Below are 23,742 nucleotides of genomic sequence, written 5' to 3'. Positions count from 1 at the left end.
TAGATTAGAGGCAGAGAAGAGAGATATCTGGATCTCTATGGACAGAAGCAATGTGTCAATTAGATTACATATCTTTGACACATTCAGAGTTTGCTCTCCCAGAATATTTTCACAAGTGTATTCACAGGGTCTAAATGATAGAACTGACTATGAAATGACAGATTTGAAGAGACGCAGGAGAGTATATGGGTGTAATAAAAGGATAGGTGGATCTTGTAAAGACAGAGGGCAGCATGTGTGTGTGTGTGTGTGTGTGTGTGTGTGACAAGTATATGAGAGAGCTAGCCTATCTTACAAATTAATTTCATTAAATGTTTCACCTATTCTTGAAGACTGTGATCAAGTTCTGCCTTTACATCATTGCTCACTCTGCTAAGCTGTCCATGAGTTAGTTCTCTTTGCACAAAGAACATGGTAAACCATTTAGATATTATTCTGTTATCCTCCTGGACTAGACATCTTCTGGTCCTAAAGGCAAAAAGGGTGAGGTGCTGAGATATACGTTATTGGCACTCTGTTGCCTTTTCTTAGCAGCACACACTGATACAGCTCATCACTCTTTTCTGGGTAGCAGATTACCCCTTGTTACCCGTCTCCAATCTATAATTTCACCTCTGAAGAAGTTTACTAGTAAGGAATTCCTGGCATAGTTCTTCAATGCATTTAGTCAAATGCTTTTCATGGAGAAAGGAACTTCCCTAGTATTAGAGAGGAGTTAGTTTTTCCCGTGATCTAGCCCTGGTAGGGAGCAGCATCAAACAGGGATTCCTACTCATTGGTCTATGTTCAATATTCCACAGTTGCATCAACCAGCACACAATTTACTCTATATTCATCTCTGCATAGAATTTAAATGCACTGACTTTAGAGTCAGGGCAGGGTCTGGATTCAATCACTAGTAGCTGTGTCATACTATATATACTTCCATAACCTTGGCTATAAAATGGGAAACATTTAAAACACCTACCCCAGTGCATTGTGTTGTAAGAATAGAATGTGACAATGCATGGAAGTCAATATAGGACTTGACCAATATTTATTCTCTATAAGCATTGCCTGCTATCGTATAACACTAGAAGCATACTTATTTACTCAGTTATGTGTACTCACACATTCATACTCACATGTGCTCATAAGCACGTAGAGCCATTCATTCTCTTCCCTTTACTCACTTTTCCTTTTATATTCTAAGTAATAAAATGACCAAATTTGTTAGCAAATAGTATTATAAAATCTGTGAATATCTTTTGAAATACATGTTTCTCATGCTTTCTCCCTAATTTACTCTTTAATGAACTGTTTATTGCTCAAGCACATTCTTTCCTGTAATATTTTCCTCAAGGTTTTGGGACAAATGTACCTCCAGTGTGCTCTAATTTGAAGCATGTAGGAATGCAGAATCATCTCATTCTATTGTTTCTTGTGTAGAACCAAAACTCTAAGCTCTGGGTTTGCTGTGTTGTTGGCAGGATGGTGCTAAGTGGTATTTCTTTCATTGTGCTCTAGGAATCCTTTATACAGTTCTGAATGTACTTGTTCTATATGGATAACATTAAATCTAATGGGATCTCCTAGAGTGTGAAATGTATCTTTTGTGCCCATGTCTAATAACCAAAAGATCAGACTCTGCCCAAATTTCCCCAATCTAAAGTAAACTGAATCTTAATTTCCCATAATCTTTCCCAAAATACTCTTTCTGCCATTAAAGACCGGTACCTGCAGCCATTTTGCCAAGTCCCTCTTCATCTTCTTTGGGGCTATCTTCAGGGATCAAACAGTCTTTCTTGGTATTACCAAGATTCAAATGTCCTTACTCTGAGAGTGGAAAATTCTTCAGACCTGTACAATGTTCATGGGAAAGCAGACTGGTGTGAGGATTCTTATGCTCCACAGAGAACCATGTATAATCTTCACTTAGTCTGCATGGTGGCTATTGCAGCTCCAAGGCAAGAAGAGAAGAGCAGGCACAGGATAATATATTCACCACTTGCCTGCCTTTTCCCCATGTCTTCTCTCCAGGGACCAGCTTATGCTAAGTCTGTCCTGGCTTTAAGGAAGCTTAGTGTGCATTGCCAAGACTGTCCAGGAGACAGGAGAACTGAGAAGTTGAATTTCATCTATCTGTCAATTTATGTTTAATACAGGATCAAGATTTTTTATACCCATAGGTATGGTGTGGTCATTTCACTTATGTACTTGTGTATGCAAGTGTTATAACATCAAATTACTTAGAAATGAGAATAAGAAGTATATGTGAGTTATAGGTAACATAGAATTTTATTTATATATTCTTTAGATAAAACACATTTACTATTTTTACTGTTTCTTCACTGTATAGTATACTATGCTATATAATTTTTGGAATGAAAACATGTAAATCTTGAGCTCTGGCCTCTGGGAATTTATGATATTGTAATAAAATAAGAAGTATACCATATTAGATGATATATAAAGCAAAAACCTATAGAGGAAATACTAAAGAAAAGCAGAAAGAAATCACAGAATACTGCCAAACACTATTATACCTCAATGGAAGACTGAGGAAGGAAGCTTCTATAAAACAGCCAGAAAATAATTAACAAAATTGACAATGATAAATTCTTACATATCAATAATTACATAAAATGTAAATTGACTAAATTCTACAATGAAACAATACAGAAAGGCTTAATTCAATGAAAGAATGGTTTATTTTTTTAAAAAAGACCAAACTATATATACCTCAAAGAGACTCCCTTCATATGTAAGGATGCACATACACAGGAAGGAAGGAATGGAAAAAGCTAGTCCATGCAAATGGAAGGCAACAGATGGCAAGAGAAGCTAAACTTATGGTAGGCTAAATAAACTTTAAGTCAAAAACTGTAATATGAGGCTGCTGAGATCATTGTATGATAATAAAGCAGCTGAATCATCATGAATATAAAACTATTGTTAATATCTATTTCCCTAACACAAGAGTATCTGAATATATAAAGCAAGGGAGAAAAAGAACCTAGGAATATGATAATTAGAAGGGGACTTCAATATACCTTTTTCAACAAAGGATCAATCATAAAGAAAAAAGCAATCAGGAAATATCTAATTACAGATTAAACCAAATGAACCTACTGCATATATACTATATAGAGGATTCCACCCAGTGGCAGCAGAAACACATATTTTAAAATGCATTTATTTTCATTGTAAATTCACCATTGCTTGTGGTGTATATGTATGGGTTACAAAGTGATACTACAGTTTTTTAAAACGATATGGAGTAATTAAATCAAGGTAATTTGCACAGCATTTCAAATACTTAACATTTTTTGTGCTGGAGAAATGAGAAACTTAGTTGTTAGTGAGTTTAAAATATAAAAATATAATTAACTATGCTGTGCAAATAGATCTCAAAATGAACACAAGTTCTTCTCGAGCACACACAGAACATTGTCCAGAATAGATCAGATGTTAGGTTACCAAGCAAATGTTAACATACTTAAGATTGAAATAATATAAACATGGAATATATGCACATAATTCATATGCATGAATTATATAAGCATAGAATGGTATGAAACTAAAAATAACAATAGGAAGCTAGAAAACTCACAAGTATGTAGAAATTTAACATGTTACTGAAGATCCTTAGTCAATACAGAAAAAGAAATTTAAAATATCATGAGATAAACAAAACTGTAAATACAACGTACTCAAGCTCATAGAATACCACAAAAACAGTTCTAAGAGAGATGTTTATAGCAATAAATGCCTACATTAAGGGAAAAACATCACAGATAAGCAACCTACCTCAGAATCTCAAGGAACTAGAAAGAGAAAAACCAAAATAAGCCTAAAATCCACAGAAGAAAGGAAATAAAAAGGATCAGATCAGAAATAAATGAGACTAGAAAGGCAATAAAAAAGTCAATAAAACTAAACTTCCATCAACAGGGGAATGGATAAAGAAAATGTGGTTTATTTGTGCAACAGATTATTTACTCTTAACAAGGAGGAAATCCTGTAATTTGTGACAAACTGGATCAGCCACAGGACATCATACAAGACAAACAAATACAAATACAACCTGATTTCACTTATATGTGAAAGCTAAGAAAAAGTTTCACTCATAGAAACACAAAGTAGAATAGTAATTGATAAAGGATAGGGTTGGCAAGGAGGAATGAGAGACAGTGGTTGAAGGGTACAAACTTTCAGTTTTAAGATGAATAATTTTTGAGAATCTAACATATATCATGGTACCGATAGTTAACATACCTTATTCTTGAAATTTGCTATGTGAGTCAATGTCAAGAGTTTGCACCACACACACAAAAGGGGAAATATGTGAATTAATGAATATGTTAATTACCTTGATTGTGGTATTCACTTTACAACATATGCATATGTCAAATTATCATGGGGCCAGAGAGTTAGCTCAATGGCACTGCACCTACCTCGCAAACACAAGATCCTGAGTTCAATCCCCGGTACCAAAAACAAAAAAAAATTATCACGTTCTAGACCTTAAATAGATACAATTTTATTTGTAAATAAAGCTAGAAGAAATAAAGAGAAAACTATTTATAAGAAAATATTCTTATAAAGAAACACGAAAATTCTAAAAACAAATGCAAAACCTAGATCTAAAATTGCTTTGTGCTAACTACACAAATGTATAACAGTACCCTTGCTGCAGTATGAACCACCACCATGATTTGATCAATATGAAAGGGGTAAAAGAAATTTCAGTACAGAGAGGCTAGCAGGGGAAAGAATGTGGAACAATGAGAGCAAAAAGTGGGACAACAGAATAATGAGGCTTTTGAAGTGACAAGAGGTCACTCACTGCTTTGAACTTCAGGAAGCATTCAGTTTCTGAATAAACACTCCTGAAGTGTGTGCCATGTGCTAAGAACAGGGTGAAGCCACAGCCCGTTCTGTCTGTCTGGTTGTCCACAGCCTCAGGAGCTCTTGATTTCTGCTTTTAATTGTGCCGGAAGCAACCATAAAGCCTAGAATTGACTGCTACAACTTCTGCAATGACTAAGGCTCAGAAGATGTGTTTGTGTCTTAATGAGTAGCCAAAGCCAGCTGAAAGGAACTGAGGCAAGGGCCTGAAAATGAGAAATCCTAGAGATGCTTTGTCCAGTCTTTGCAGACCTGGAAATCTACATGTGACTAATTGGAATTTGGTGGAGAGGAGTGAACCCAGCCTTCCCTCCTCCTACTGCTTTCATCTTCTTTGTCGAAAGGCACATTGTGAGTTGACACTGATTCTAGGAAGCTGGGACTGCTAGTGATCATGAAATGAACCTATAGAACATAAATGTCAGGGAAGGCACTCTTGCCCTGAGAACTGGTTCTAGGTGAAAATGAAGGTACCTGCCCACCAGGCTCTCACTCTGAATCTCATGGAACTCCCCACACATGCTTGCTGGCACCTAGTGGTCATACAGTTTGAGTGATAAACGCATAATGCAGTAACTATATGCCTGTTTTTCTTCATTTTCGTTCTTTCATCCATCAGCTAAATAAAAAAAAGCATCCATACACAAATTTCATATTTAACCCACATGAAAATTCAAAAGAGATTTTTTGACAGAAGAATAGACTATTTGTTGTATACATCACTGTAACCAAAATGCGATTAACCTCATAATTTAATTAATATGGAAGCCACTGAAACCAGTCAAATTTCCATTAAATTATTTCATGTTAATTAAAAGTAATAATAAAAAAATAAAATAATAAAAGTAATAAAATAATACATCTCTTTTCTAGACACGTTTTAAAAATTTTGAAATACTGTTATACTGAAAGAAAAGTTGCAGAAATAGTAAAGGGGGTGATAAACCCTCCACACATCTTCAGTTTCCCTTAATATCATATTACAGTGCCATGCACATTTGTCAAAGCCAAGAATTTGAAAACTTGTGTTCGCAATAATCTATTTTTTTTGTTAGATTTTGAAATTTTATTGATTTTTCATTACTGTCAATATTTTTAATGAAGAGAATTATGGTTTTCAGACTACTAGAAGGATTATTATATTTAATGTGCTCTTTATCCAGACAGGTCTTTTCTTTTATTATTAGTATAAATTTGTGATACATAATGCAGTAATTACATTCATCTTGGAGAATTAGCACATGTACATATTACTTCTTAATCATCTTTAATTCTTATTCCCCTCCCCACCTTCCTGTTACTTCCCCCATCCCAAGATATATTTTCATCTCCACAAAATGTACCTTTTTGTTTTGCTCTCATTTATATTTTGAATTTCTCATATAAGAATACCATGGGATATTTAACCTTCTGTGCCTGATTGATTTCACCTCACATTATGGTCCTAAAGTGCATCTACTTTTCTACAAATAACTGAAATCTATCCTTCTTTATAGCTGAGTAATACTCCATTGTGTATATATACACATTTTCTTTATACATTCATCTGTTAATGAGCCTACAGACCACTTGCAAGATTTAGCTATTAACAGTTGTGCAGCTATAAACATAGGCATGCATGTATCACTGTAATATAATGTCTTTAACTTTTTCAGGAAGATGCCAAGAGGAGGTATAGCTGGGTCAAATAGGATTTTTATTTTTAGCTTTTATTTATTTATTTATTTTTGGTACTGGGGATTGAACTCAGGACCTTGCACTTTCAAGGCAGGTGGAGGAACCACTGAGCTAAATCCCCGGCCCTATTTTTAGCTTTTTAAAGAATCTCCATGCCGATTTCCACAGTGGTTGTGGAATATATTAGTTAGTATATATTACCATCAACAACATAAAGGAATTCCTTTTCCCCAAAACCTCTCCAGCATTTGTTGGTTTTTGACTTCTTGATGATAGTCATTCTTTTTGGAATAAGATGGAATCTCAGTGTTGGTTTGATTTGCATTCTCTAATGGCCAAAGATGTTGAACATTTTTTCTTCCATCATCCATTTGTACTTGTTTTGAGAACTTCCAAACAGGTTTTAAGGGTGTTTCATAACTCAGTTCATTGTGAAATATTAATATAACAAAAAATTGGATTGTAAATTTAAACTTTAGAAATAAATTATTAATCATAACCCCAAATTCATCTGTATAGGTTCACTAAGGGCAAGATATGAAGTGAAAGAAAGAATAATAGAGACCAGGCCGTGAAGAAACTTGAAAGGCAAACTAAAGAGTCTGGAACCTACACTTGGTGGGAACATGTAAATAAATGAAACAAGAGCTCTATTTTGATGCTTTGCATATGTCAACTACATGTTAAACATATAACTATATATTGTAATACATATGTATTAAAATTGAGTATTTATTACTACATCATTTAAAATAGTTAATTATCTATAGTTGATGGTTAAAGTAATACATAGCAACTGTCCTGTTTTTCCATTAAAAATGTTGTACTTTTCCATGTTTTGATTTCTTTAGAAATCCTGGTCTGTAGGGCAGTGTTAATATTAAACAAGATCATGATAAATGTCATAGAAATGACATCCTGCATGGAAAGTTGTCTTTTTCTCAAGGTAGCAGGAGTCAGCTGAGCAGAAGTCACTGGCTTCCTCCCAAGGTCTTCTTGATAGCATTCTTGACTTCCTGGTTCCTTAGGCAGTAGATGAAAGGATTTAGCATGGGTGTGAGAACTGCATACACAGCTGAGATGAGTTTGTTGGAATTAAACGAAGCAATAGCTCTAGGCCTGGCATACATGAAAATCATGGCTGTGTAATAAATTACAACAACTGTCAGGTGAGATGCACAGGTGGAGAAAGCTTTCTTCCTTCCCTGGGCAGAGGGTATATGCAGAACAGTGGACACAATGTAGATGTACGAGAGGATGGTTGTGGTGAGAGGGAAGATAAGAATGACAATTGCCAGGGCAAAGTCCACTAGCTCAGCTGTGGACATGTCTTTGCATGCCAGTTTGAGGATTGGTGAGATGTCACAGAAAAAGTGATTCATGACATTGGAGCCACAGAAGGTGACATGTGAAATGAAATAGACCTTAATCACAGTAATCATGAAACCAGTTATGTAAGAGAAGGCCACCAGCTGCATACAATAAACTGTGGTCATGATCACTGGATATTGAAGAGGATGGCAGATGGCCACGTAGCGGTCATAGGCCATGGCTGCCAGAAGCACACACTCTGTGCAGGCAAGGGAGATAAAGAAGTAGAGCTGAGTCATGCAGCCTGTGAAGGAGATGTGCCGTCTCTGCAGGAGGAACCCATCCAGCATCTTGGGGACTGTGACAGAGACATACCAGACCTCCAGAAAGGACATGCTACTCAGGAAATAGTACATGGGCTTATGGAGGGATCCAGTGACCCAAACAGTGAGCATGATAACAAGATTCTCTGCTACCACCAGTAAGTAGACCACAAGGAAGAAGAAGAAGAGCAGGATCTGCAGCCATGGGGAAGTAGGGAAACCCACCAGGATGAACTCTCTGACCAGAGTGATGTTCATCTCCACCATGACTACAAGCACTGAGAAATGTTGAAGCCTTCTGTGGTGACACTACTAGTAATGAAGAGATCTATAACATCAGTCAAAGACCCTCACTCTGTCTTTCCAGAGAGTGAGATGTATAAACAGTGGATTGATACACTTCTTGAAATGTGGGTTGATTTTATCTGTTGCTTGTTTTTTTTACTTAAATTGTAAGTCTCTCTGGCTCAAAAATTCACTTCCACTTTTGCCTATGATGACTTTTACTCACCTGATATCAATGATTTTAATGTATCCCACTAGCACCTCATTTTCAAGGACTATAGACTATTATTCTTTGTCTTTTGTTGCTTTGCATTCTGTTTAATTAGGAGCTAAACGCACGATGTGTTCCTGCTTAAAAGGAAATGGAGGATAGCACAGTGTCAGCAAATGTTCTGAATGTTTAAGATTTCATGACCCTTAGCTGCCATATTTTTAGTCACTATAGTTTCTCCAGTAGAGATCCCAAGAGATATTTTAAATGAAAATAAACATTGAAAAAATTTCTCAATAGCTCCAGCATTGACTTCACATAAGTGAATGAAATGAAAATGTTTTAGTTATCATACATAGGAAGTACTTCATAGTTCAATTTTCACTTATTTCTCTAGCCTCATCTCTTGTGATGCTTTTAGCTGCGTCCAACCTGTGGCCCATCTATTTTTACACTCTTTTTTTTTCTTTTTGAGTGGAGAAGAATTGTCTTGGTCCACATAGGAAATACACAATATAGTCAATATATTTATAAGTTGTATCAAATTTCTTTATATTTTATATTTTTATTATAAAATTATCAAGAGGGCAAAAAGGCAGGAGGTCTGCAGGGTAAAAATAGATGCATGGTATTCTGTGTTCCAAATATATTCAATCCATTTTTGTTGTCCAGGTAGATCACAATCTCTCTTGTCCCATTGTTTTTTACATCTAGCATTAACTCTTCCTATTATGCCTTTTTCAATCTTTACTTGGTGATTCAAGATTCACGTTTTCATTTAAGCGACATCTTCAATAAGTGGGCCAAATGTTTCACTAGTAATTGTTTCCCAATGCACACTTCTGTCTTGCATGGAGATTTCTTATCTGTAAACTTCCAAGACTTGAGACCTTTTCTGTCATGACTGTGATCCAAATAATTAGAATGGTGCCTAGCAAACACATGCATAATAGTTGAATATTGAATTAATGAATCCCTTGCACCCTTGGGATCCACTGGAAAAAGGTCAGAGGCAAAAGAAAGAGAGAGTTTTCTGTCTACAGTGGAAGGAGGGAAATATCTATCAGACTGCACATCTTTAACATAGCTAGAGCTTGCGCTTCCAGGATTATTTCATGACAGACATATCCATAAGAACATCGAGAATGGTGGATCTGAGGCCTGGTCTCTCTTCACTCGGTAGGTCAGTGTTTCTAAATATCTGTCATTGTGTCAGGCTCTGAACCAGAGGGATGGGGAATGGAAAGAGGATACATGAATGCAGTACAAGGACAGGTGGATCTTGTATAGCTGGAAGAGAGAAAGTTTTTGTGAACTTTTCAACTGCCTCTTTGGTCAAGAAAATAGGTTACCATAGTGTTATCTCTTAAAATATGCATTAATGTGTGTCTCCATTAAATACTACCCTCATCCTTACAGGCTGGGTTTCATTCCTGCCTTCAGATCATTGTTTATACTTTCTGCCAAACTGTCTATAACATTGTCTACTTTCCATAAAAAGGGTGGTTGGCTAACTAAGATCCACCCTTTTATCCTGTTGAACTACAGGTTTTCTGACCATGGCTCATGGCAAGGGACTGCAGGAGGAGGTGCTGGAATACATAATATTACCATCACTTCCTCTTTCCACTGCAGCACTTATGGTCAGAGGTCAGCATTGCATACTGATTAGAAGAAGATTGTCTCTTGTCCCCTGGCCTCCAACTACCCCTTCACTACTGAACTACTTCAGTCATAAGTAGTTTATCGCTTAGTTCTAGAGAAAAGCAACTGGTTCTAAGAATGGAGTCCAGAATTTTACCTTGTTTGTATCCCACATAGAAAGTAACACCACTGTAGAGTCCACTCCTCTTCAGGAGATGTATAATGGTCCAAATTTTAACCATTAGCCATACAATATCCCATGCATTCATCTTTGCATAGACTTTAAGAGCAATGACTTCAGAGTCAGAGTAAAGCATCTAATAGTGTCATTTTTAACAGACTACTTACTATACTTGAATATCCTCTTCTGAATTGTGAGACTGTTGATAATGCTGCCTAGCTGATTGAGCTGTCCTAAGAATTAAATGTGATAATGCATACAAACCACTTAACAAAGGACTTGCTTGGCCCATAGTTCTTCATTGTGTTAGCTATTACTCCATTATATGTCACTATACTCATAAACGCTCACTCAGTCATATGTGCTCACTCAACTTCATTCACATATGCTCATATAAACATGTAGTCATTCAGTCTATTTTACTTCCTTTTTCTATTATATTCTACGGATGCAGGTAAATTGAATTTCCTGAAGAACAAGATTATCCTATCTCTGAATAGCTCTAAGTGGCAGATCACTTATATCTTATCTTTTTTTGAATGTATTGCTTTAATACATTTAAGCATACACTTATTGCCTCATATTCCCCTCCACTCTCTTTGCCACAAATGTGCCACTTAATGAGCTCTATTTTCAATCATGGAGGGATGCAGAATTCACTCTATTTTTCTTATTCTCTTAGTTTTCAGAACAAAAGCATTGAGACTTGAAATCTATATGGGATTCTGGGAAATGAATCTATCATTGTAATACAGAAATTTTATTTTTCAGTCCTATATATGCTTCTTCTTAAGAAAAACACATACAAATAGATTTTTTCTAGAACAAAAAACATATCCTGTGTTCTTTCCCACACCTAAGAGATAATGCACCTGCCCAATTTCCCCCTAAACTTGAATAAAGATTTAATGGACAATGAATTTTAATTCTCCCATTGATTTCCCATTCTGCCCAAGAATGATGCCCACTGACATTTTCCAAAGGTCCTCCTCAGTTTCTGTTGAGCTCTGTTTAGGGATAAACCAGTCTCACCTAGTGCCTCCAAATGCTCAGCATAGTCCATCTGTCCACTCTGAGAATAGAAAATTCTTCAGATATTTGTACTGATTATGGAAAAGCAGATTGCCAGACTGCTCTGCATATTTTCATAATCTCTGAAGATTGATGTTTGGTCTTTGCTTTGACTGCATGGTAGGTAGAACAGCACTAAAGCAAGAAGACAGTAGCAGAGACAGGACAGCATATTTAACATTCATGGGCCTTTTGCCCCTGCCTCCTCCCCAGGAGATTCACTTACATGGAATCTGTCCCAGCTCTAGGGAAACTCTGCATGCATTGCCAAGACTATGTCCAGGGGACCTGGACAGGAAAACTGAATCTTTGTCCACATCTAAATTCATGTTTATACCTAGACCATACTTATTTCTTCTTGGGTGTATGGTATGATCCTTTTCTCTGACTCCTATGTATAAGATGATGCAAAATCAAATTATCCAAAAACTAGTACAGTGTAAGAACCTAATTGGGTTAATAAGGTAATAGCTGTATTCATTTGCTTATTTCACTTAAGAAAATTTCAGTATTTTATTTTTCTATTATTACTTGCATTTTTAATTGACACATAATATTTATATATATTTATGAGTTGCTGTGTACACATTGCATAATGTCCAAATCAGTGTAAAAATACATGTATATATCCTCATTTATCATTTCTTTGTAGTAAAACCATTCCAAATCCTCTCTTCTAGCTTTATCCAAGTATACGCATTATGATGATACTCATGTGAAATCTAATAAAATTGAGCTCATAAAATTGAATATAGAAAGTAGTTAACAGAGGCTGAGGAGACTACTAGGGAGGAAGTGATGGGAAAAGCTTGGTTAATGGGTACCAAATTGCAGTTAGAAAGAAATTATAAGTTCTGGTTTCATTTGTTCATCCTTATTTAAAAAACAGTTATTGCTTTTATTGAGCTCTTATCATGTATAGGGTATTGTGCACAACATTCTTCAGAACAAAAATATGTAAGTTATGTTGTCTGCCATTTGGAAACTTACGGTTTTGCAATGAGTATAGAATATTACATATGGCATAGCATATACAAACAAAGTACTGTAGGGTCTCCAAGAAAAAAAGATATGTTTTCTAAGTTAGGAACCTAGAAAATATTTCATCAGAGAGGTATTATCCAAGACTCATGGGAGCAAGAGATCTTGGAAGTAGTATAATGAAAATAATTTTGGTTCAGCATTTAGAAGATAGGGTCCTTACTCTAGGTTCTACTATATTTTAGGTATTTGACCTTAAATATTCCCCAATTTATTCATCATAACATAGGCTAAAAATAGTTATCTCAAAAATATCCTATCATTGATCTTAGGATCAAAAGTGTTATGTATATAAACACATTCTAAAACTATTATGGTAAGTACACAAATGCAGAATATTACTCATGCTGAAATATGAAACAGACAGGATTTAATCAGTAGGAATGAGGTAAAAGAAATTTCATTACAGAGAGGCTAGCAGGGAAAAAAATATGGAATAATGAGAGCAAAAAGTGGGACAACAGAATAAAGAGGCTTCTGAAGTGACAAGAAGTCACTCACTGCTTTGAACTTCAGGAATAAACACTCCTGAAGTGTGCGCCATGTGCTAAGAATAGGGTGAAGCCACAGCCCGTTCTGTCTGTCTAGTTGTCCACAGCCTCAGGAGCTCTTGACTTCTGCTATTAATTGTGCCTGAAGCAACCATAAAGCCTAGAATTGACTGCTACAACTTTTGCAATGACTAAGGCTCAGGAGATGCATTTGTGCCTCAAATGCAACTGAGAGGAACTGAGACAAGGCCCTGAAAATGAAGAATCCTAGAGATGCTTTTTTGTCCAGTCCTTGAGGATCTGAAAGTCTGCATGTGACTAACTGGAATTTGGTGGAGAGGAGTGAACCCAGCCTTCCCTCCTCCTACTGCTTTCATCTTCTTTGTCGGAAGGCACATTGTGAGTTGACACTAATTCTGGGAAGGCTGGGACTGCTAGTGTTCATGAAATGAGCCTATAGAACATAAAAATGAAGGAAGACAGTCTTGCCCTGACAACTGGTTCTAGGAGAAAATGAAGACACCTGTCCACCAAGTGTTTGCTTTCTATGCCTCATGGAACTGCCCACTCATGCACCTAGTGGTGATATAATTCATTAGAGTGATAAATATATAATGTAATAATTATGTGCCAATTATTCTTTTTTGTAAGTTATCAGTCAGGTAAATTGAAATAATATCAATGCATGAGTGTCATGACAATTAAAATTTCATGGATTGTTTTGTAAAAACCATCTTTAGGAAAAAAAAGTAGTGTTGGCTATACATATATCACTGTAACTATAAAGGAAGTGACAGCATACTATATTTTATGAAAGCCACTGAAATAATCAGTCTTATATAAATTATTTATTCTAAAAAGACTAACAATGTTTTAAAAATATTTGTTTTATTTTGGAATAGTATAAAATTTACAGAAAAAGTGCAAGGATTCTAAAACATTCTCATATACTCCTCACCTAGTTTTGCTTCCTGCCAATATTCATGTTTAACTCCAGAACACTATACCATTCAGAAACTTACTCTTTAAGGACAATTGGTACATAGACTTTTAATGAACTTTATATAAGAGCTTTATATAAACTTCATATAACTTTATATATAAACATAACAAGATACTTATAAGGTTACATCACTGTTTTGTCATATATATTTTAATAAATATAAAAGAGCAAATAATGCCCAATATCCTTGATAGTAGTCTTTCACAAACTTTATTAAGTAACAGACAACTATAGAAGGACAGCATCAACAGCTGGTCGCCTCATCTGGAGATAGGAGCCTCATTGTATTCAAGGCTCTGGGCCTTGGGAGAAACAATAGAGAGCTAAAATTCTGAAAATTATACTGACATAACTTCTAACTATTTCTCTGTCCCAGTGAACAAAATTGTCTATAGTATTGACTAAAAAAGTTTATTTAAATAAATATGTTATTAACAATGATTTGCCACAAAATGTAATTTATAAGAGTATCAGATCCATTACATAGCCCCAGCTAACAGTTTACTCAAATTCCTTCTAAACTTTAAACAAACAAATAAATAAATAGGTTTTGACACTATTACATAACCTAATATTTTCCCTTATTATAGTCAGGAATATTTTTCTATCATTAACCCTATTTAGATCATAATGACTTCATAATATTTCGTTTTATGTAAGGACTATAACTTTCCTAAACAATGCCTTATTAGAAGTTAACCATATGTCCAGGTTTTTCTCATTATACATAAAAATATATAACTACACAAATTTTAAAATCAGGATTCGTCCCGGCCCGCGGGTAAGTCAATGGAGACCCTAGAGGGGGAGTGAGAATGACAAGGGACAAGAGACACGAGAGATGGAGACAAGACAGGTTTCTGATCAAGTCTAGTTTATTGTGGAAGCTGCTACAGCATATATACCGTAGGGCTAGAGGGAAGGAGCAAGGAGAGGGTACTGGGGCTACTTCCTTGTTGCCGGGTAGACTTACAGCAGGGCCAGACATGCCCATAAAAGGCACTCAAGAGTTCTAGCGGGGGGGGGGCAAGGCCCCCCACAAGGATTATCTCAGTATTTTTAGGATTCGAGATACATATTGCCCAGTTTTCTTCTAGCAAGACTGAGCCAATTTGTACCTCCCCATATACTAGTAAGTGTGAGGGGTTTGGTTCATCCACCTGCAAACCCTATCTGTAAGTGGGACAGATAGGCCTTGCCTACTTAGCTACACACTACATTCATTAATTACATTTTCTCAGAGCCATCATGTGCTAGACACCATTCTGGGCCAATAAAGTGATGTGTAAGCAAATGTGATTGTGTCTATGATCTGCATAGTTATAATTAAGGAGATAGAAGATTAAATAAACAACTGCACTTAGTCACTAGTTCAGTTTGAACATTAGCCTCCATAAATAAGGAAATGAAACTAGAAACTGACATTGTTCAAGAGGTGATAAATTGCCAGCACAAAAATTTCTTAATTTCTTATCTTCTTGCTCTGAAACTTGCACCAGAGTGATCACCTTCTGGGTATCTGTTAACTCATAGGCAATATTCAGTGGCCTATGTCTAGATGAGATCTCATCAAGAAGTCTCCAGTTGCTTTTCCTTAATGAAGCCTGTGCTTTCTTGAATGGAACTAGGTCTATGTAAATCACAATAGTGCAAACAATAGTGGGCCAGCCTCTGCCCTGTATTTTATGGTCTTGTTCTGCAGAAATCCAACTTCTAGCTTGAAATCCATCCTTCTTCTTCTTCTTCCCAGACTAGTTATAGGAAATTCACTCCCAGTTTTTGGGTGATGCCCTTGAAACTTCAGCACTTAATTTGGGCCCCAAGTATTTCACTGGCTTCATAGAAGACATCAATCTCAAATCTAATAGTATTTTATTAGATCTCATACTTCCTTTCTACCTGTCTCTACCAGATTTCTTGAAGTTAGTATCCTGGCCCTGGTACAGGTGCAGAGTACAGCGTAGGGCTCTCTTGACTTCTCGGTTACGCAAGCAGTATATGATGGGATTGAGCAATGGTACGATGACAGCATAGAGTACGGAGACAAGCTTGTTGGTGTCAAAAGCTGAGAGTGCCTTAGGCCGGGCATAGATGAAGATACTGGCTGCATAGAAGATGATCACAACAGTGAGGTGAGAGGCACAGGTAGAAAATGCTCTATGGCGTCCAGCCGCTGAAGGGATGCGCATGACAGCACCAGCAATGGCCATGTAGGAAGCCCCAGTGACAGAGAGCGGCCCCAGCAGGATAAAAATGGCCAGGATGAAGTCAGTGAGCTCTGCTGTGGACATGTCAGTGCACGAGAGGTTGAGCAATGGGGAGACATCACAGAAAAAGTGGTTGATGATGTTGGGGCCACAGTAAGAGAGGCGAGAAATGAGAAAAACTTTGACCATGGAGATTCCAAAGCCCCCAGCCCAGGAGCCAGCTGCCAGCTGCACACACAGACGGCCACTGACAATGACAAGGTAGTGGAGAGGATGACAGATGGCTACATAGCGATCATAGGCCATAACAGCAAGAAGGACACACTCAGTGCAGCCCAAGCCCAGGAAAAAGTAGAGCTGTGTCATACAGCCCTCAAAGGAAATTAGCTGTCCATGATTCTGTTTAGACCCAATGAAGCCAGCAAGCATTTTGGGAATAGTAACAGTGACATACCAGATCTCCAGGAAGGACATATTAGCCAGAAAGAAATACATGGGTTTGTGGAGGGTGGGGTGGTTCCTGATTGCCATAATAATGAGTGCATTTTCAGTCAGCACCAACACGTAGGCCAGCAGAGAGAGGGAAAACAACAGTGCTTGCAGTGGCACAGGAGCTGGGAAGCCCAGCAGCACAAAATCACTTACTCTGCCACTGTGGTTCCTCCACTCCATGGTGCTGATCTTGCACAATGCTTTTTAGGAGATGAGAATGGATGTTTTGGTAGGCAGCAGCAAGAATCTAGCTTCTTGGGAAGAGGATGTTCATAGGATGCAATATATGTAATAGATGTAATTAATCATTGAGCTGAGACATTAGCTAAGCCAAACATGGGCAAAAATAAATGTCTTTGCATTGGAAATAAGAGTCTTTTCTGGCACTTAGGAAAGTACTTATTAAGAAACACTAGAAGAAGTGACACCAGTTTGGCTCTATATAAAGGCAAGAAGTAGAGAATCATTAATTTTGATGGTGAAAACACAGTAGTAATAAATTTTCATATGCAAAAATTAAAAATATTAAGACAATCTGGCTTTTCCTAAAGTAAGAGTTGTTCATGACCTGGAGCATGATTCTGTTTTGAGGAAATAAGTTACACAATGGAGGAATAGCGACAATGTACAACATGCATTATTATTGCAGGCACTGTTCTAAAATGCTCCCAATATTAATTCATTTGATCTTCCTAACAACCCTGAGAGTTAGTACTAGTAGTAGCCCCACTTAACACCTAAGGAAAAACAGAGGTATAGAGAAGTTAAGTGATTCATACAGGGTCAAATAGATTGTAAGAAATGGAACCAGGAAGTCAGATCTTCAGAGGTTCAGAAAAATTCAAGTGACATGAAGGACGGACTATAAGATGTGTCTTGGATTTACATTCATGATACTTCCAAAACAGAACACCAAAGCATGAAAGGCCCACAAAATCAAGTACTTAAAAAGAGAATCTTTTTCTACCTGAAAATCAAGTTAGGAAGTGAATTCTGAGTGATGGAAAGACTAAGAATCTCATTAGTTCTGAAGTTGTTCTAATTCTAAGAATGAGATTAAAGCACCTTTATCATAAAGAGTCATCCCAAATCATCCATCTCATGGAACATCCTTTTTACCTTGATAAAATTTTACATTTCAAAATGTCAAGACTTTTCTAGAGCTAATATGGAATAGAGGTTGGGATTTCCACACACCAGTTGATATAAATAAAGGATTAATTCCATCCTGTGTCCTGTACAGTCATAGCACTGGGACGTAGTGTAGAGGCTAAAAGGACAAGGAAGTAGAATCAACTGAACTTTACTAGTTTAGAATTTTTGGGGAGATAAACTATGATATAAACCGTAGAGTTGTAGTACCAAAAAAAAAAAGGGTTAATAAGAGTCTTTAAAGAGCTCGTTATATAGTGGTAGGGACATATCTTCATCTTCTCATACCTTAAAGTTTAAGCTGCTACCACTACAATACAATAGCTTTATAAATGAGAACTTCAAACTTACAATTTTCCTTCATGACATTAACTTCGAAACTTTCTCTTTAATAACGGCCTCAATTTGCCATCCATTGTGCTTTGTGTGCATTTGTGCTCAGACCTTCACATTCATCCTTTGATCCTTCCTACTCTCATACCTCATGCTTTGCAAATGTTAAAAATATTGGCCTTCCACATATGAACTCCTAATTGGTATCTCTACCAATATCCTCTCCCCAAAGACTCAAATAAAACCATTTTACTCTTCTACTTAAAACCTATTCATAATGCCCCATTGCCTACACAAAATGTTCAAACTATTTAACAAAGCCTATAGTTACTTCATGATCTACCACAATGTTCACCAAAACTTTACCTCCTGCAACAGTGTACACTTGTCTTTTAGACCCCAAAGCTCTGAGCACACATGTATCATCACACAGCTCTGTTTAGGCTGCAATCTCTGTGAACTTGTCTGGCTCCTACTTAGTCTTCAGGATTTGGCTTAGATACCATCTCTTCACAGAGACATTAATTATTTCCCCTTCACGGGTTTGATGAAGTTCCTCTCATTGCTGCACCCATTGAAGCTGAGAAAACTTATATATCATTCAACTTGCTCTAACATGGCTACCCTTGCTTCCATAGATGTAAATGAGGTGCTAGGCAGCTGAGGTGACATTAGCGAGGAGTGAACATAATTCCTGAATGTCACATGAGTTTTGAAATACAAAATATCTAGAAAATATTTTCAAGCCTATTATTCTTCTATTACAATAAATGGTCTTAGTTTCCATGCTAGAGATCTGGAAATTACCTAGGTCTTTTATACTCATCCACTTCCCACCATATATCTCACCCACAGATACTCCAAATCCTACCTAAACTGTTTCTCAAATTACCTCTCATGTCTGTCCCTTTTATCCTGTCCTCTTTCTACTGCCTTTTCCCTAGTCCCTTATACCATGTGCTTGCTTTTTCTTGATTTAGTTATTTTAATAATCTCTTACTTGGTCTTTCTTACCTAAATCTGAATTCTCACTAGTCTAACCTCCACTTATTTCTAGAGTGACATTTATGTAGAATTACTGACTACAAGAGTACCCAGTTTTGGATAACACATACAAACTCATCCAGTAAAGTATCATAGTGTATTCTCTTTTAATTCTTCCACAAGGATCTAGTCATTGTCCACTGTCCTTTTTCTAAACATGCTCTGATACTCTCTCACTCTGTGACTCAGTGTATATGCTTCTGTTTATTGAAATGCCCACCTAGCTTCCAGAAATACTGATTTATCTTTGATGTTTCAGTCCTAGTTATCACCTCTGCAAAACTACCCATACCCTGCAGACATAGATTATTCACTGGCTTATCTTTCTCTCCTCCTTAATTTGCTTTTTAAAGATCTGCTTTCATCACTGGTTAGCAAAGGTATAAAAATGTCAGGCTGGATGCATGGGTGGATGAAAATGGAGGAAGGTATGATATGGGTAGAACCAATAAGTTGCAGATGATAAGAACGGAATGTAGTAAAGGCAGAATATGAAAAAAGATCTGGGTAGAAATGATTGCCAGTGGAGAATATAAATAGAATTGCCAGAAAATTTGCAGACTTGGAAACATGCAAGGATTGTAGATCTGCAAGGATCACACAAAACATGAAGAAGTTTGATTAAGTGCAGGAAGAGTGGACCTTCTTTGCATAAAAAGTTTGATATTTGGGTAGGATGAATGTGCTATATAGACAATAGATTTAATGATAGCATATTAGGCACAAGTAACTATTATGTGGAAAGGATAGATTAGGAATGGAAAATCATAAAGGATATAGGGAGAACAGACAGAGTATGAATATATAAAGGACCAGTATGAGTGGAAAAGATAGTGATATTGAGCATCGACAGAATGGACCAGATATGGACAATATTGATAGGAGTTTGATGTTTTATTATGTGTAGAGAGGAGTAGGAAGATGAATGCATAGAATGGAAATAAAGAAAACAGCGGAGAATTGATCACTCAAAGAGGAATCAGCAGATAGTAGAATCTACTCACTTTTTTCAGATGTCATTGACTCATCAGGTTCCTCCTGAGTTGGCTAGGTTGTTTAGAAGAGGACTTAGGGAGTGCATGTAAAAGACAAACCATAAAAAATGATGTGGAGACTTCACCTTATTTTTCTTCCATGGTCAGAAAACTCTGTCAAGCAAGGAAAGATTCCTTTGTCTCACACCTCCCTCCTTTAGTACTCATTTTCTCCTCCTCCCTATAATGCTTTGGGATGTCTCCAAGACAGGAGCCCAAGAGGCTAGAAGATACAAGGTTGTGGTGAGGGTAAAGACTGGATTTAGAAGACAGGGAAGGGGAACGTCTGAGAAACTCAGGATAGAAGCTTACCAGGATATTTACATAGAAGAAACAGTATCACAATACCCCTACAACCTCATAGCTTCTCTGTTTGTCGTCCTATTTCTTGGCAGTCTTCAGTTCTTTCTCTCATGTCACACTTTTGCTCAAAGGGAAGCCATGCATTTTGAGTCAGGCCAATCTGGGTTTATATCCTAACTCAATAATCTTGTGGAATCTACTTAAATTCTTTGAATTTTATATTTCTTATTCATCTGAACACAGTACTTTGCAATAAATGTTAACTCTTTTTCAAGATGTATTTGTTGACTCTGAGTCTATTGAGATGAGAGACAGAGAGGGAAATTATTATTTGAAATAATGGATATTAAGTAAAGAATCTTTAAGATTCTGAGTTTAAGAAAGATTCTTATAAGTATTTGGGAGGAAACATTTTTCAAAACTTAATCAGAATTAAGTATAATTGGGCAGTTATTTGTGTGCTGCTTCAAATCTCTCTGAACCCATGATAGAAATAAGACACAATGCTTCTGAAATGGAAAATGTACTAAACAAATCATAGGGAATTAACCAAGCTAGAAGATGATCCAGCTACAAGGAGGGGTCGAGCATAACAGACTATCTATAGTACCTCTAAAATAAAAACCCAATTTTGAGTAAAATCACATGCAGTTAACACTGAAATCAACTCTATTTAGAATAAAACACAATATGTGTATATATACAAATATTAAGGACATATTGTGTTGTTAGTTTAAAAACTATCAACACCAAAACCTGGTAGAATTTGCATTATTTGGTTGATATGGTTGTATTGTTTAATAAGGAATATTTGCAACACTAGACTTTTTGAGAGTGAAGTCAGTTTTCCTTTTGTGATTATTACCATTCAATAAACCAAATCAAAAGACTAAATAAAATAAACCATAATCATTTCTATATATATTGTTTAATTCTTTTGTTATACTTAACACCCATGAGGATACAAGAGATACATTCTTAAATTAAAAATATAAGTCCTCATTTCTTTATCCAAAACAAATTTGGGTTTTTCATATTTTCAAAAGACAATATACTGCTTATACCACAGGTTTCCTGACATCTCTAGAGAGTTCTGAAGCAGCAGCCTACAATCTAACACACGACTATATCTATAGCAAAACATGTGGCTATTTATACAATGTCAAATAAAGACTATGAATAATCTCATCAGTTCACATTGACGTTCAGCATCAGGTTGTTTAATTGGGCTCATTCTGTTTTCCTAATGAGTATTCACTGCTATGAATTTCCCTCGTAAGACTGCTTTCATTGTGTCCCATAGATTCCGATATGTTGTATTGGCATTGTCATTGAGTTGTAGGAACTGTCTGATTTCTTCTTTAATTTCCTCTGTGATCCATTGGTTATTCAGAAGTGTGCTGTTTAATTTCCATGTATTTATGAAATTCTTGTGGTTTCTTTTGCTATAGATCTCCAATTTCATCACACTATGGTCTGATAATATACAGGGGATAACTTCAATTCCTTTGCACTCACTTAAACATGTTCTATGAGCAAGTATATGGTCTATATTGGAGAACAAACCATGTGCAGCTGGAAAGAATGTGTATTCTGATTTTGTGGGGTGGAACAATCTGTAAACATCTGTTAAATTCATTTGTTCAAGAGTTTGATTGAGTTCTAGTATTTCATTGCTTATTTTTTGTCTAGTTTATCTATTTATTTGTGACAGTGGGGCACTGAGGTCTCCCACTACTATTGTATTAGTGCTTATTTGATTTTTCATGTCCGTTAGTATTTGTTTTATATAGTTGAACCACTAGTGTTTGTTGCATATATGTTTATGATTGTCATCTCTTCCTCTTGGATTTTTCCCTTTACAAAGATGTAGTGTCCTTCTTTCTCTCTCTTACTCAGTGTTGGTTTGAAATCCACTTGGTCTGCAAAGAGGATAGCTACTCCTTTTTTTCAGGTTCCTGATGCATGGAGTATTTTTTTCCACCCTTGAACTTTCAGTCTATGAATTTCTTTTTGAATTAAGTGTGTTTCTTGTATGCAGCATATTGTTGGATTTTGCTTCTTGACCCATTCTGCCAGTCTATTTCTTTTGATTGGTGAGTTGAGACCATTAACATTGATGGTTATAACTGATATGTATTGACTTATCCTTGTCATGACTTCTTTTTGTTGGATTCTCCCCCTTAGCTTTTAATTTCTTGTCATGCCTGATGGATTCATTCTGCTGGGGTTCCTGGGGTTGTGATCCTCATTCCCTTTACCTAGAATACTGTTTAAAATTCTTTGGAGTGCTGGTTTGGTATTCATGAAATTCCTCAGATGCTCTTTGTCATGAAAGTATCTTATTTCTCCATCAATTTTGAAAGATAGTTTTGCAGGGCACATCATTCTGGGTTTCAGGATGTTTTCCTTTAGGGTTTGAAATATGTCACTCCAAGCTCTTCTTACCTTGAGGGTTTGCACTGAGAAGTCTGTTGTGATTCTGGTGGGCTTTCCTTTGTATGTGATTTGTTTCTTTTCTCTAACTGCTTGTGGAATTTTGTTCTTCTGTTTGGTTTCTGGAATCTTAACTATTATATGCCTATGCGTAGAATTCTTTTGATCATGGCTAGTTGGAGTCCTATGTGCCTGACTTATCTATATGTCAAATTCTTTTCCCCTGCTTGGGCAGTTTTCTGCCATCACTTCTGTGGACAGTTTTCTTTAATGTAGTCTGCACTCTCTCCTGTTTCTTCATGGACTCCGATCAGTCTTACTTTATTCTTCTTTGCATTGTCTAGCAGCTGCTGGATTGATTTCTCACGGTCCCTTACTATTTTAAAGAAATTTTTCTTTTCCTGGTCACTAATTGCAATCCTTTCTTATAGATCTGAAATTTTGTCTTCACATTGGCTCATTCTGCTACATAAACTTTCAATGGAGTTTTTTAATCTTCTGGAAACCTGTTTGCATCTGTGTTGTGGATTCCATTTGTTTCCTATGTTAGGATTCCATCATGTTCCTCAGCTCCTCTATGTTTTTATCTGTATCTGTTCTAGATTTATTAATC

The 23,742-nt window shown here is 36.4% G+C and overlaps 2 protein-coding genes across 2 annotated transcripts; both read right to left on the bottom strand.

Annotated features, from left to right (window-relative positions):
• Positions 1 to 7,538: 7,538 nt before the first annotated feature.
• LOC101698579 (olfactory receptor 6B9) lies at positions 7,539 to 8,468 on the bottom strand. Its single transcript, XM_004863507.1, has one exon. The coding sequence runs from the start codon at positions 8,466 to 8,468 to the stop codon at positions 7,539 to 7,541; it is 930 nt and encodes a 309-aa protein (XP_004863564.1).
• A 7,555-nt stretch (positions 8,469 to 16,023) lies between these two features.
• On the bottom strand, positions 16,024 to 17,007 carry Or6a2 (olfactory receptor family 6 subfamily A member 2). The gene has a single exon (XM_004863508.1). It carries the CDS (start codon positions 17,005 to 17,007, stop codon positions 16,024 to 16,026), a length of 984 nt encoding a protein of 327 aa, XP_004863565.1.
• Positions 17,008 to 23,742: the final 6,735 nt, after the last annotated feature.

This window comes from Heterocephalus glaber, unplaced genomic scaffold (genome assembly GCF_053883595.1).
Source record: "Heterocephalus glaber isolate CG9 unplaced genomic scaffold, H.glaber_assembly_v1.0 deba00001428, whole genome shotgun sequence".
Lineage (NCBI taxonomy): Eukaryota > Metazoa > Chordata > Mammalia > Rodentia > Bathyergidae > Heterocephalus > Heterocephalus glaber.
This window is presented reverse-complemented; position numbering and strand designations above follow the sequence as displayed.

What these genes read in the sequence shown, in the direction of transcription:
- LOC101698579 (XM_004863507.1), bottom strand. Translation starts at nt 8,468, where the DNA reads ATGGTGGAGATGAACATCACTCTGGTCAGAGAGTTCATCCTGGTGGGT.
- Or6a2 (XM_004863508.1), bottom strand. Translation starts at nt 17,007, where the DNA reads ATGGAGTGGAGGAACCACAGTGGCAGAGTAAGTGATTTTGTGCTGCTG.